General features: G+C 60.7%; 1 protein-coding gene across 1 annotated transcript; it reads right to left on the bottom strand.

Moving 5' to 3' along the window:
• Nucleotides 1-5,459: 5,459 nt before the first annotated feature.
• On the bottom strand, nucleotides 5,460-9,238 carry E2F1 (E2F transcription factor 1). Its single transcript, XM_050907589.1, has 7 exons — nucleotides 9,044-9,238; nucleotides 8,234-8,324; nucleotides 7,397-7,616; nucleotides 6,775-6,927; nucleotides 6,503-6,617; nucleotides 6,184-6,388; nucleotides 5,460-5,920 (listed from the first exon to the last, which is right to left on the bottom strand). The coding sequence occupies exons 1-7, from the start codon at nucleotides 9,236-9,238 to the stop codon at nucleotides 5,670-5,672; spliced, it is 1,230 nt and encodes a 409-aa protein (XP_050763546.1). The 3' UTR covers nucleotides 5,460-5,669.
• Between the last annotated feature and the right edge of the window lie 5,863 nt (nucleotides 9,239-15,101).

Raw genomic sequence — 15,101 nt, 5'->3', positions numbered from 1 at the left:
GGTTGGTCCCAGTTGGCTCCAGTGCACCCCACTGTGCTCCCAGTTGGTTCCAGTGCAGCCTACGGTGGTCCCAGTGTGGTCACACTGTGGTGTAACATCCCTGGTTGCCCCAGTTGGTCCCGGTTTGGCCATGGGTGGTCCCGGTGTGGTCCCGGTTGCCAGGGTATCCCTAGTTGCCCCAGCTGGTCCTAGTTTGGCCATGGGTGGTCCCACTGTGGTCCCTGTTGGCCCCAGGGTAGCCCTAGTTGCCCCACCTGGTCCCAGTTTGGCCATGGGTGGTCCCAGTGTGGATGCTGTTGGCCCCAGGGTAGCCCTGATTGCCCCAGTTGGCCCAGGTTGGTCCCAGTTTGGCCACAGGTGGTCCCGGTGTGGAGGCTGTTGGCCCCAGGGTAGCCCTGATTGCCCCAGTTGGCCCAGGTTGGTCCCAGTTTGGCCATGGGTGGTCCCGGTGTGGATGCTGCTGGCCCCACGTCTCCATCCCCGCCCGGCACAGGCACCCAGAGGCCTGTGTGTGCGGAGAGGAATAGGACAGACGTTCATGTCTGTACCCCAGCCTGTCCTCAAAGGTTTTCACAAACAAGAAACAGATAATTAGATAAATAAACTAGATAAAGCTGTGCCTGGGCAGAGCTTCACACCGCTCCAGGGGTACATGTGCTGCAGTCACTTCTTGGGGTGGTGGGCTTCTTCCTGTCCCTCTCAGAGTATCCCGGGATTTTACTTACAGAAAGGGGCATGCACCAGTTTCGCTCGGATGCAAAATCCCAGCCAGGCTTGCCTCCATCTGCACCACCTCTCCCTTCACATGGACCTCTCGAGGCCAACCCTTTGCTGAGCTCAGCTTCTCTTAACCCAGGTCTCAAAACCAAGATGCTTCCCTAGCCCAACGTGACCGAGCCACAGCACGTGTAGTTTGCTCGCTCTCCTCCTCCCCCGGGGACAACCGGCTGCAAGCTGAGCCCGGAGCAGTTGCAAGGATGCATCACAGTTATTTTTACCATGTCTCAGCTGCTTCGGGTGTGTGCAAGGGAAAAGAGGCGGAAAAAATGCACCTGGGACTGGGCAGGGGTATCCGAGGGCTCTGGGGAGCACATGCACCCAGCCCACGTGGCACAGGGCTGTCCCTTGTACCCGGGGAGGCAGAAAGAGGTCCAAGAGCTGGAGCTGTTGAGCATGGCCATCATCAAATCAAACTAAAATGGAGGCAGGTACTAGAGAAGCAGGCAGGGGAGGCCCTACAGCAGCGGGGACAGAGGATCACCTTGCCAGGGAGCATGGGAAGGGGCTTGGGCGATGGTGGGGCTCTGCTGTGGGTCAAAGCAAAGCCCTGGGGAGGGCCTTTCCACGTTCCCATGTTGCTAAAATCCGTGCTCGGTCCCTATCGGGATGCCTTGGGGTCAGCATGAGGTTCAGCGTGGGAAGGAGCAGCTGTAAAGGGAGGGCGAAGTCAAGGGCAAAACTTCTGCCAGCGGCAGGAGGCAGTGGGTGCCCCCAGCTCCTTCCACAGGCGGTTCCAAAGCGCACCCCGAAAGCCACCAGCAGGGAAGGGGGACATGGCCTTGGCCCCGGCTCTGGGGGGGACGCCAGGGCTCTGCTCTGCTTCTCAGGTTGGGGGAGCACAGGGCCACAACTGGGCAGGAATTAAATGAAGCACCCACTTACCGGTGTCTCCTGAATAAACAATGCTGCACTTCACCTCCCTGAGTTACTTCCTTGCGGAAGAAACGCGAGTGGTTTTCGGAAGTGGAAATATTGAAGCATGGGGCGGGATGCAGAAGCAAGGCAGGCAGCAGGCAGCGCTGGCAGGGGCACGGCACCTTGGGCCAGACGTACCACAGGGCCCTACAGAGACCCCAAAACCTGCCCGGACCCTCCAAGGGGGATTAGGTTAAAGGTATAAATTCTGGCAAACTTTATGCTGTGTCAGCATCTAATGCTGCTCCCCCAGCCACTGCCAGCCTGTCCCAGAGCTCGTCCCACTGCTGGGCTCTCCTGACTCCTCCGAGTCCAAACCTCACGACTGAGACCCCACGACTGCCTGGGCTCAGCACCACGTCTGCATCCAGCACAGCTCAGCCTGCGGATGCCTGCCCGCCCGCTGCAGCATTTGCCGGTGCCAATGGAGCCGCCACCGCAACCTGACAGCACCAGGCACCCCCAGAGCTGGACGGGCATGATCCCTGCAGGGTTACTGCCAGGGAATGGGAGATGGGAACAAACAGGAGCCGAGGACCCATGGAGCATGCAGGATGTATGGAGGGTGCCCATCTCCCACACCGTGTCTGCTTTGCCCAACAAAGAAAAGCATCCGCGGTGCAGACGATAGCTCATAAAACCAGGCAGCGCCCAGGGCCACTTCCCAAAGCTGCCACGTGCTCTTTAGAAACAAGAGCCCCTACACGAGCTATCATCAGCTCTTTCTCCAGCGATTCGAAATAGCAGGAGGGAAGCCCTTCAGCTGCATCATGAATCATCCCTGGGAGGCAGAGCGGTTATTTTTACGGTGCTCTGGCTCACGTGGAGCCGCCAACGTGTTCCCCCCGAGATGGGCTGCATGGCCACAGTGGGGGACATGGTCCTGTCCCTCCCAAGGGGCCTGCTTTCATGGGGACTGGGAATCCCAAGGGCTCATCATCCCCTGAGGTTCCCTATTAGGGGAATGTGATGGTGAATGCCGTCAGAGAGGTTCGCCTTTGCTCAGGGGAAAAGGGAAAAGCTGTGCTGCTACCGGGGGTTAGCTCGCTCATGGGAACAGCCCTGCAGAGCTCAGGACGTCGGTGTGAGTCGTCTCCCCTCTCCCTGCGCCCGCTGGCTCCCGTGAAATCCAATGGCCGCTTTCCCCTCGCCAGAGTCTCACACCTTTGGGCAGCTCTGCAGATCACCATCACCCTCCCTGAAAACAAAACTAAGAGGAGAGGAGGACGGCCAGACCTTGCTCAGTGCGGGGATGAGGACGCGTTGGCATATGGCTGGGCTGGGCACCCCGCAGTAAATCATGAAAGCTTCAGCACCTCTGTCACCTCAGGTGACCAACATCGACCTTATAAAGAAGGATGCAGCAGGCAGGGGACCAGGGGCCATGCCCACCCACCCTGGTGTCCCCATCCTCCTGCCCCTGGCTCTGTGGGGCGGGAGCAGCAGGAGAACTCTTTCAGTATAATTGCCTGAAAAAGCCCCATTTGACAGGGTGACAGTGTGACAGCAAGCCACTGGCTCATCCCACTCAAGCCCAGGGAACAGACAGGGTGTGTGTGCCATTGCCCTCCTGGCCACTGGGTTTTGGGACGGCACGGCACGCTCCCCTCCTCGCCAGGGCCCTGGCTGGCCCCGCTCCCAAGCCCCGGCCAGTCCCAGGGGGCTGCGGAGAGGAGGGCTGGGAGCGGGGACAGTGCGGGGAGCTGGCACCACGGACGGGGCTGAGCCATGGGGTTTGCCACCCTACACCGGCACACCGTTATCCACGCGTGTCCTGCAGCAAGAACAATCCTGTGGGAGCACAAAGAGCCGGGAACTGCGCTTGAGTGCGGGGATGGAGGCACGAGAATGGAGGTGGGGGGCTAGGCAGCGGTGATGGGCTCGCCGTGCCACCCCAGCACCGGCCGGCAGCCCAGCCAGAACCTGGGCTCCCATTCCTTGCAAAAGCTGGTACAGGAGCGGGGTGAGCTTACACAACATGGTCCGGGGTGAAATATTTATCAGGCTGTTTAAAGAAGAAACAGGCAGGAGGCCAGGCAGAAGGAGGAGGGGAGTGAGCACACAAACATGGGAAGGAAGTGGCATGTCCCTGCCTGCCACTGGGGCAGGGACTATGGCCCCCCCGGGCCCGCTCCGGGCTGCCAGTGGGTCCCTAGAGTCTCCAAGCATCCCTCCTCAGAGGGTCCCCGATGTCCCTCGCTCCCCGGGAAGGGGACGGTGTGCTGCAAAGGAGGCTGGGGCACTCAGGGTCAGGGCTGCCGCTTGCAGCCAGCTCATCCCCAGTGAGCGTGGACACAGGGACCTCAAACTTTGGGCCACAAACTGGTGCTGGCAACTGCCTTCAGGCAGGACCAAGAGGTGCTGGGGCGAACGGGGTAGCTGGGAAGTCACTGGGAGCCTGCTGGTGCGGTGGATGCATGGACTGGTTTCACATCCGCCCCCCACTGCCTTCCTCCTCCCTGCACAGGAGCTGCAGCGGCAGGCACCCCTGTGCAAACGCTGCCCCAAAACCAGGGGGAAGACAGGGGAGGGGGCCAGGCAGGAGAGGAGCTGAGTGGGGACAGGGGCTGCTGAAAGGAGAAGCGATCCCGATCCAGACCCATCGTCCCGTCCCCCTGGGGCACGGCCTCTTTGGAGGAGCAGAGGGTGGCAGGATCAGCCCCAGCTCCCATCCCACACACGGGAGTGCGTGGAGTCACAGGGGGGAAAAAAAAAAAACCCCAAGGACCAAAGCACTTCCTGCAAACCCCAGGCAGTGACATACCTGCTCGTGCATTTCAAGTTCAAAACGGACAAAAAAACCCACAAAATAACCCCAAACCCCTTGGTTTCTCAGGTTGGGGTCCCCACCACCCCTAAGGCCCTCAGCCGCCTGAGTGCAGCCCTGCACCGAAGGCCAAAGTCAGTAGAAACCTTTATTAAACACGAAGCTCAGAGGAACACAAGCTTGTTAAAAGGCAGTAAAAGTGAAAGTGCGTCTCCAGCCCGGCCCCAGGGGCCCCGGGACCCCCCCTCTCCTCCCCTCCGCCTCTCCCAGCCCCAGTGGGCCAGAGAGGGGGAAGACGGAGCCGAAAGGCTGAACGGCTGCGTGGGGAGGGGAAGAAAAGCCTGGAGACAGCATTGGGTCCTCGCCTGCAGAGATGCACCCCCCCCGGGACATCCCTGTGTCCCCCTGAGGGGACATGCACATGGTCCCGGGGCCACCAGCCCCATCCAGCCCCGTCCCCCCTCCCGCAGCCACCTGCCACCGCGGTGGCCTTGCCAGCAGCCCCGTTTTGGCCGTGAGCAATGCCAGGACGTGCTGGCGTAACCCCCGGCAGGACCTTCCATGTCCCTCCCCACCAGCACCGTCCCCCCGCTCCCTCCTGCCCCCCCCGTGTCCCGGGAGAGCTCCCACACACCATAAATAATAAATAAATACCCCACGCTCAGCCGGGCTGCGGGCAGCCCCCCACACAGGGGGGAACAGCCCCGACCCAGCGCCCCCCGCATCTCCGCCACCCCCTTCCCAGTATGATGAAACCTCTCGGCACCCCCAGTCTGCTGCAGAGCCCCCCCCAACCCCTCTGGGAAATTAAACGCTGTCCCCAGGGGACAATAATAAATTAATCAAATCTATACACAGGACTGCTTAAAGCTCTGTAACGGGCACCCGGGGCAGGGCGGGGGGGGGCGGGCAGCGGCTCTGCCCTGGGCAGCCCCCCCGTGATCAGGGCCCTGTCGGGGGTCCCCCGAGATGGGACCCCCCACCCTGGCATCCCCCCTGACGGGGCTGGAGCCAGGGACACCGCCGGCCCCCGCCAGGCTAGGGGGGCTGGAGGGCTAAGAAGAAAATATTGCAAAAAAGGACGGGGAGAGGAGCCGCGGGCGCTGCAGCCGGAGGGGCTGCCTGCCCTGCCCTGCCTGCGAGGGCAGGAGCCCAGGGGTGGCCCCCCCCTGCCTGGCAACTCCCCCGCGAGCACCTGGGCAGAGCCTCAGAAGTCCAAGGGCGTGAAGTCCCCAAAGTCGCAGTCGAAGAGCTCGCTGATGCCCTCGCCCTCCTCCAGGCCGAAGTGGTAGTCCTGTGCCTGCGGCGGCGACAGGTTGATGAACTCGTCCGCCAAGAAACCCGAAAAATCCTCCCGGCTCTGCTCCAGGAGGGCGTCCATGGAGGCCAGCGGTGAGAGGCTCACCTCCTCTGCCGGGCACTTGCCGGGCAGCGTGCTCATCCCTGGCAGCAGTGTTTCTGTGGGGATGGGAAGCAGCCGTAAATTCCACAATACGTGACAATACTGGGCAAACCCCAAAAAAGCTGGGTTTGGCTATGCAGGAGAACCTGTCTTCCCGCCTCCCTGCCTTGCTGAGGTGCCCGAGCATCACCCTAGCTCCTTCCTTGTGCCAACGGCAGAGGGGCTCACAGCTGCAAACACAGCAAGAGCCCCTGGCCAGAGCCACCGTGCCACCACCCCTGTCCCCAGCTCCCTCCTGTCCCCAGGCCCAGCCGCCCACCTTGCTCTCCGGGCAGCAGCGGCATGTTCACGTCCTGGGCGGGATGCAGGAGCGGGGAGGCTCTGGGCTGCGAATGGCTGGGAGACAACTCCTCTGCAGGGGCTTTGAAGGGGCTCTTGACGGGGCTACAGACCCCCGAGCTGTCCTCGGGGCAGAGGAAGACGTCAATGGGGCCCTGAGTGCTTCGCACGGAGACCTGGAAAGCCTGGGGAGAGGGGAGAGGAGTGAGACGAGGAGGCGCAAGGATGCCTGAGGAGCCTGGGCTGGGCTTTGCTGAAGGCTGTGCAGACATGGGGAGCCGAGGGTGGCCCCAGCTCACCTCCGCTGGGTCGGAGACCTGCAGCTGGGTCTCCGGGGGGGCTTTGATAACCATCACCATTTGCTCCGAGGGGTCCACAATGCTGCGGAGATCCTGGCAGGTCACGTAGGCTGCGGTGTGGCGGGTCAAGGAGCAGACACGGGGATGCTTTCATGCGGCAGCGGGGCAGGCTGCGAAACGCCCTGCCTGCAACGCAGCCGGGCTCACCTCGGGGCTCGACCACGTCCTCCCCCACCCAGCCAGCCCCATCCCAGCCCCACACCAAAGGATATTGCTGGTTGGCAGGGTCCTCGGTGAGCAGGCGCAGCTGCACCGTGCACATCTGGATGAGGTCGTCCAGCTGCCGCTCAGCCGCCTGCAGCTCCCGCAGCTCCTTCTCCAGCAGCCGCTGCCGGCCGGGGGCCCCCACGGTGGCCTGGCTGCCCCTGGGGAGCACCGCAGCCATCAGGAATGTAATCCCACAGCTCCCTCTGCCCCACACCGTGACTGTCCCCATGCACTGTCCCCACCTGGACCAGGCTAAATTCCCATACCCAGGGAATCAGCCTTGTGGGGATTTCCCAGTAGGGCACAGCCCTGGGATCCCTTCCCCGAGCCTGGACGCAGCCCCCCACTCCCCGGGCTGGCTCAGGGAGCCCAAGGGGAAGTTGCAGCTGACACAGGAATACCGATGCTGCTCGGGAGCCACCCGCAATTGAGCACAGCCCTCGCCCGGGGCTGTGGACCACGTGAAGGGGCAGCCACCACTCAACCCCTGAGCAGATGATCCGGTGACACTGCTCTGAGCTTCCCCATCCCAGCAAAACCCTGCTCCGCCCCAAGCCTGACACAGGTGGCTCCCCCATGCCAGGGGACGGCCAGGCATAGCCCCATGAGCCCGGCCCAGGGACGTACAGCCACTGGATGTTGTTCTTTGACTTCTTGGTGATGAGCTGGATGCCCTCCAGGACGTTGGTGATATCGTAGATGCGCCTCTTCTGCACCTTCAGGACCTCGGCCGCCCAGTTGAGGTCCACCACACCGTCGGGTGACTGGCTCAGCAGCTCCAGGAAGCGCTTGGTGGTGAGGTTCAGCGAGGTTTCATAGCGGGACTTCTCCCCTGGAGACTTTGCCCCTACCAGCCGCCGAGGACAAGTGTGATTTAGCCACAAGGGAAACGCAGTGCCGGAGCTGCGAGGTCCCAAAACACCCCCCCACGCTCGCAGGTGGCTCGTGGACCAGGGACCAGCACTGGCACCCCAAACCCCATCTGCTTTCTCAGGGCAATGAGGTGAGCTCCCCACATCCTCCACAGGAAGGGTGCTGCAGGACCTGGCGCAGGCTCTGGCGCCCATGCTCAGTCGTGACCTCAAGCTCAGTTGTGACACCAAGGTGCCAGGCAGGGCTCGGGGGGAGATGACAGAGGGTCCATGTGGGACACTGCACCGACACCGTGCCGGCGGCTACGGCTCCATCCCACAGGGAGGGACGGAGCCAGTGTGGTGCCCAGCAGACAGGCATGGACAACCATGCCCCCAGCCCAGGGGACAGCAGCACGGGCTGGAGAGAGTGGCCAGAAACAGCCCGGCCCCAGGAACAGCCTCTCCAAACCAACACGAAGGGATGGGGAGAAGCTGCCAGGGATGAGCCTGGAGGCGCAGCCCAGCCCGTGGGCAGCAAGAGCGGGGCTGCCAGACCCCCTGCTCCAGGCTGGGCTGGCTCGGGGGGGGTCAGGGGGAGCGGAGCCGGTACCTTTAGCGGGATTCCTGGCCTTGCCCCGGCCCACCGGCAGGCTCTCTGCTATGTACTGGTGATCCGTCTCCAAGTTCAGCTTCCTCTTCACCTGCAAGGGATGGGGCTCATCAGAGGGACGGCCACCGCCACGGCCCCGCTGCCCCCCACAGTGCTGGCGACGGAGGGCGGCTGCGAGGGACCCCCCGAGGGAACCCCCCCAGGGGCACAGCACCACGGGGTATGGAAGCTCCCACTCCCGGCAGGAATGGGTTGACGGGAGCAGCTCTCCGGCTGTCATGCACGCCAGCAGGGATGGGGGGCTGGCCCAGCCACAGGGGGCCCCGCCACGCTGCGGGGAGCACCCCAAAGCAGGTACGAGCTGCAGGAGGGGGAAGCAAAGCACGGCCCAGCGCCTGGGCGTGCGGCTTCCGGAGCAGCAGCTGGGGAAGGGCCGCGCTCGGCAGGTGCGCTGCGTGGCACGGCACGGTATGGCACGGCACGGCTGGTATAGCATGGCATAGCTGGGCACGGCATGGCACAGAGCATGGCATGATATAGAGCGCGGCATGGCACAACCTAGCAGGGTATAGCAGGTCATGGCATGGCACAGCATGGTGCAGAGCAGGGAGCAGTATAGCACGGCGTGGCACAGCACAGCCTGGCACGGTATATAGCCCGACCCGGTATACAGCCCGGCTCGAGGCGGCCCGGTATATAGCACGGCCCCGTATATAGCACGGCCCCGCCGGAGCCCGCAGGGTCCCGGGCTCCGCAGCCCCCGCCCCCGCACCGCCCCCTCCCCGTCCCGGTCCCGGTCCCGGGGGTTACCGGCGGGCGGCCCAGCGCGGGCCGTCTCGGCGCGGCGCCGGGGCGGGCGGGTTGCGGCGTGGCGAAGAGCAGGAGGTCGGCGTCGGGGTGGCCGCTGCCCGCGGGCTCCTCGGCGGCGGAGACGATGAGGAGGTGCGGGGAAGCGCTGCCCAGCAGCGCCGCCAGCCCCGCCGCGCCGCCCGCCGCCGCCGCCATGGCTCACATGGCCGCCGGGGCGGCGGGCGGCGCGGCGGGCAGGGCGCGGGCAGGGGCGCGGCCCATGCCGGGCGCGGGGCCGCTCCGCTCCGCTCGGCTCCGCGCCCGCCGCCGTATTGTTCGGCGCGCCGGCCCCGCGCGCCTTTGCGCGCCAAATCCTTTTTGCCGCGAAAGCGGCGCGAGCCTCCCCGCCGCCCGCCCATTGGCTGCGCCCGCCGCCGGGCGCCTCGGCGGGGGCGCGGGAACGCCGTCCCATTGGTCACCGCCGCCGAAGCGACGGGCGGTGCCGCTCGCCTATTGGTGGAGGACGGCGGCGCCGGACGCGCTGACAGGCGGCCAATCGGCGGCGCCGAGCCGAGGCAGGGGCCAATCGGGGGGCGGCTCGGGGAGGCGGCGGGGGCGCCGCGTGGGTGCGGAGCGCGGCGGGGACGGGCCGGGGGAGCGGCGGGGCGGCAGCGGGGGCGGGGGGACGGCGGCGGCCGCCGCCGTCGTCCCCCCCCCCCCCCCCCCCCCCCCCCCGCCGCCCCCGGGATACCCGCTGCGAAGCATCCCCGCCCCGTGCTTTGCCCACCCGTGGTTTTTTTGTTGTTGTTGTTTAAGCCTCGGGAAAAGCTCGCCACGCAACACGGAGGGCTTTCTGTGTCCCGGGCCCGGGCTCCGGTTCCTGCCCCGTCGGGGTGACGGGTTTCCTGCTCTCCGGAAGGCGGAGGAGGACATTGGCGCACACACCCACGAGCAAAGTTCATATCAGCCCCCCCCCGCCCTCCCGCGGACTCTGCCCACTCGTGGGGCCCCTGATGGAGGAGAGGGCGGGTTTGGGCTCTGCGGGGTGTCCCAGGTTGCCCCCCGGATGTGCCCCTTCCCCGGGGGGGTGACGGTAACCCCAGCCTTGCCCAGGCTCGTAGCATCCCCTCGCTGCAGGGGCACCCCGCAGCAACGCCCTGCTTGTCAGGAGCTGGTGGGCAGCAAGGGGTGCTCAGCCGTGCTGGGGTGCAGCCTGCGAGCAGGAGGGCTGCTGTACTGTGGGGCAACGTTCTCGGGGGGATGTTGGGACTCTTGTACCGTGTCTAAAACTGATGGAGGGACGAAGGGATGAGGTCAGGGTTGTCCCATCTCCCTTGTTGCAAAGCTGCCCCAAGACCATGGATGAGGCTGTCGGGCAAGTCTTGAGGCTTTGGGCTCTGATACTGCTCGAGGGGTCCAGCTCACACAGAAAGATTGGGATGCTGCAATCTGCTCCATCCATTAGCCGGATGATTCACGTCATTTTGTGTTTCCAAACACGGAACAGCGGCAGCTTCTTCAGCACTAGTTGATAACCCCTTGCAGGGCGGCATGGAGAAAAACCTCTGCTGGAAGCAAAATCTGCACTTGACCGTGCCGGCAGCTATCTCCGGCAGCAGGACCGTGCGGCCAGGGGCACGGCAGGGGCAGAGGGGATGGCAGCCGGAGCCAGGAGTGGCCCCGCCACGCCAAGAGGTGATAGTCCACCCACGAGACAGGACACAGGCGGCTCCCACCATCCGCATCTCCCGCGTGCAGGACGCTGATAACCCTCCTGCTGCATGAGAAGGCAAAATTAGAAAGGAAAAAATATATACACATCCTTCTAATAAAAAAACCCAGCATTTAAAGACTAGGCTTTTCCCAGGGCCCAGAGATGTTGAAGCTCATGGGCAAAGCATGGAGCACGGGTCTCGGCCGGGCACCCAAAACCCCTCTGAGCCGAGCCCAGGGGTTAACCCCCCCGTACCCCCGACGAGCTGCCCCATGCATCCCCGGGGGGCCCCGTGGTTGAGCACGGTGGCCCCCAGCCCCTTGCCACCACCGAGCAGGGCTGTGGGCCAGCGCTGGCTCCCGCCCTGGCCCTGCTGCCAACCCCGACCTGCCTGGGACGGGGTGTTTTTTCCACCAGTGCGTGGGATGCAGGAGGCATTCACAGCGATGAGTTAACTCCTCTGCTGTGGAGCAGATCCTGACACGCAGTGCCCCTGCGCTGGCCTAACAGGTTTCAGGCTTTAAAGGATTTTATGCTGGATACTTTGGCAGCGGCTGCAATTCTCCTGCAGGACAGCCAGCGCGGAGCAGTGCTGTGATTTCCCCAGATCCCTACGTCCTTAAATACGCCAGTAACATATTGCATGTCCGTGACCAATCATATCACCTCTCCGTGCCTCATTTCTTCATCAGCAAAGAGCAAATAGAAATGCTGCCTTGCTTAAAGGAAATTAATACAGTTAATTAACACTTGGCCCTTCTAATATTCAAGGGCCCGCTCTCCAGAGCCCTTTCACTGCAGTATCATCATTACTGTGAAGCATAAGCAACAGTTAGACCAGATGTTTGCACACAGTTAATGTTTCTTCCATCTGGGGAGGGGGGAAAAAGGCAACCCCAACAGCCGGGCGGGAGCGAATGGCTGGCGGTGCTCTCCCCGTCCCCGGGGAGCCTCGGCCAGGCGCTTCCTGGGGTGACGCAGGCTTTGGGACACAGCTGCTGCACCAGCTGCTCCCGCGCCACTCACAAAGGCTGGGTTTTTTTCGGCCCCCGTCCCCCCCCCGTCCCCCTAATTTATGCAGGAGCTTATTCGAGGGGGGAGCAGGCTGTGCTCTGCCCCCTTCTCCCCCGAGCCGCCGCGCTGCCTGGCTGCGCTGCAACTTCTCCAAGGCTTTTAGTGCTGGCGGCGCTGAAAAAGGGCGGTTGCAAAGACAAATGAAAGGCAAATGCTGGTGGGAGAAGGAAGGGCAGGGGCTTTTCTTGCATGCATATGAGGGAAGGCAGATGAATCCCGTCTCCTGCACAGCTGCAGCCTCCTCCCAGCCTCGCCAGCCCTGCCAAGGACTGGAGACGTGCTCCCCAGATTAGCTGTCTGGCGGGTGCTGCACAAAGATAAAGTCCTGTCTCCATGGCCCCACTCGGTCACAGAGAGGAGGAGGAAGGCTATTCATACGCTTTGTACCCCAGCCGGATTTACCCTGCAGCAGTCACTGAGTTCAGGTGGGTTTTGGCTGCTTTGCGCATCGGGACAGACTCAGGCCAAGGGGTGTCTGCTGGTCCCTGCGCTGAAGGAAAAGCGCAGACCAGGGCTGCAGACAGAGCCGGAGCTGGTATCTACGCTGCAAAATCATCTCCTGGCAGTGGGAGCAGGCAGGAGGAGAGCTGGCAGGATGCAAACCTGCATCCCTGTGCTCAGTTAACCTGAGCATGTAGGTCTCCCAGAAGTACATTTACTGTCCTTGTCATCCGTAGCGTGGCCCTGCTTGCAGCAGTTCCCATACGGACTGCGCTGAGCTGTTGCACCAGAATGACTGCATCGCATGAAGGGAAGCATGACTTCCCCCGGGGTCTCCTGCCAGTGCTCCTGTTCCCAGTGCTTCGGTTCAGATGATGGCGAGCCAACAGCGTGGCACGCTCTCGCTGCAAGAGGACCTGCAGAGGGGACAGGCAGCTGGGGAAAGCCCAGAACCCCCATAGTCCTGCTATCCTGACCTTACTGCCCTCCACCTCCGTCACCTTAGCCATCGCCTTTTTTCTACAGGAACCGAAGCGATTTTCTGATAGCACAAATAGAATAACTAAAGCTTGCTTGCAGCAGCAGGAGAGCATCACTGGTTTAGGTGTCTTCTTTCAGATCCCAGTCCCAAAAGCTAGGAACTGCCCATTCCCTTGCATCTTGTTACAGAAGACTACACCAGTAGTTCTTCTCCCAAGACATCAGATCAGCTACTGTCTTGGATGCTGGGCACAACAGATTCAGCAGTGTTATTTCCTTCTCTCGTACGATGGCATCTGTTATTAAAGCTCACATCAATCTGTAGAGTCTTTCAGTAGAAGCAACAGGGGCACAGAGCCCGCTCGCCCCCCGCTCTGCTCTTCACACCCGAACAGGGCAATCTTGTTCCAGCCTCCATAAGACAGAGCAGTACAAATGCCTGCTTCCCACGCCAGTTGCTAGAAGTTACTCCATTCGACAAGGCTCTTCCGACTTCCTTCCCTCAAGGCCTGTGGAAAAACGGAGAGGCCGAAGTGTTTCTCTCCTTGCACAGCGGTACGTTGTGCAAATAGCCTGGGAGTCACGGAGTACATTTGGGAATAAGCCCCGTGATGTTGCCTTCTGTGCTTTAGCTTTTACCTAGACTTAGTAACTCTAGCCAGTCCAAGTTCACTTCCCAGCAGGTTCAGAGCATGATCATTGGCACTGTGAACCCAAAAGGCAGGTAAAGTGTCAGAGCACAACCTGTAGCTAGCTCAGAGCTTCACTTGGAACAGAAGAAGGGCTCAGGTACAGCATGATGCTTTGAGAGGGGAAAAACCCACTTTAAGATAGGACTGACATCCGTTTGGAGGTGTTAATTTGGCTTCTCATGGGCCCGGGCTGGACACTCCAGTCTTACAGCAGCTACAAAGCACGAGGTTTTGTCTTAGGGCTACTCAGCACTCCCCTCGCAGAGGGACCTTCTGCTTGGGATCAGGACCTCCCTTACCTGCCTGCGCTGTGGGGAAGCTCCTCACACAGGGACTGCTTTATCTCCACTACCACAGCAGTTACCTCTACAGCATATGCTCTGCAGCTCTTAGCTTGGAAGAGGCAGCAAAATCATCTATATAAATCCTTATTTTGTCTAGCTATTTGTGTATGTCCTTATTTTGTTTAGCTAATGGGCAAAGCAGGTTCAGACTCGTGTCCAGTGCCTTGTACCTGCGCCCTGCTCTGGCAGATGGTCCTGCCGCAAGCTGTCTGCCCTAAAGAGGAGTATTTGGGCAAGGACCAGGCACACAGACTGAAGCCAGGACTCCACATGCGAGCGGGGCAGTTACCAACAGAGCTTCCTCCAGCTGACTTCTCTTTGAGCAGTTGCATGCTCTCTGCAACCACTCGTGTGCGTTCCTGGCGGACTGCAAGGCACCAAGGAGCAGTCTGCCCTGTAATCATGTCACCCCAGGAATAGCCAACGGGACAGATGGACTCTTTGCTAGCTGCAGTGCAAGAGCCAGTCACACTTTTTCCCCATTTACACTGCGTCTGAGTGTGTCCAGTTTGTATGTGCTACAAACCTCCCACCCTAGCCCCAATTTGACTCGCTTGGTCTGAAGATAAGGCCACGCTATGCGATCCAAACAGCTATGGCATAGGAAAGTTCATGCTTAAAGGAAAAAAAAAAAAAAAAAAAAAGGATGACAGCCACCCCAATTTGTCTTTGCAGCTAGGATCCTTACCCAAGCTGGCCAGTGTTGCAATAGTTAAATCTGATGGTGTGATCAAAGTAGCACTGGCTATTGCCTCCAAGCTGGTAACACGAGGGCCAAAAATGCACTCCGTGCATGACTTCTCTACATATAGGACTAGTAACATGCAATAATTAAGCATTACTTCATATATTTTAGCTTAATAATGATGACAGTAAAAAAAAGACAAAAAATTAGGTTTTTATTATTATTATAGAAAGCACAGTATTATAATATTCAAAGAGTGGTTATACAGAAATAATCTGCAAATGAGTTTGGCAGAAAGTCTTGGAGTGAGGTACTACACTGCACAAGAAGTCAATTCATAGTGGACAGAGCTACTTCAACAACCCACTGCCCCCCCTTTTGCACGTTTTAAAAGCAAAAACTGAGATATTCCTACAAGCATTCTGATCAGTGTAATTACAAGTTACCTGAGTTTATGTTCTTAACTTTATTCTACGCTGTCAGAAAATCAGGGCCTGGATTACACAGCAATTATGAACACAAAATATATACCAAAAGCAGAGGTAATACTACTTGTATTATAGAGCACTTAATTTGTTTTTCCCCCTCCTCATCACCAGTCTCATAAGGAAATGAGACAGATAAAAATTCTTCTAAGTAAAGAAAAAAA

Source organism: Gymnogyps californianus, chromosome 17 (assembly GCF_018139145.2).
Source record: "Gymnogyps californianus isolate 813 chromosome 17, ASM1813914v2, whole genome shotgun sequence".
Taxonomy (NCBI): domain Eukaryota; kingdom Metazoa; phylum Chordata; class Aves; order Accipitriformes; family Cathartidae; genus Gymnogyps; species Gymnogyps californianus.
The sequence above is the reverse complement of the archived record's forward strand: the minus strand, read 5'-3'. Positions and strand labels throughout refer to the sequence as shown.

Coding starts and splice junctions, on each gene's coding strand:
- E2F1 (XM_050907589.1), bottom strand. CDS start 9,238: ATGGCGGCGGCGGCGGGCGGCGCGGCGGGGCTGGCGGCGCTGCTGGGC. Junction 8,325..9,043: donor CCGCGCTGGGCCGCCCGCCG/GTAACCCCCGGG, acceptor CATCCCTTGCAG/GTGAAGAGGAAGCTGAACTT. Junction 5,921..6,183: donor GCTGCTGCCCGGAGAGCAAG/GTGGGCGGCTGG, acceptor CCATCCCCACAG/AAACACTGCTGCCAGGGATG.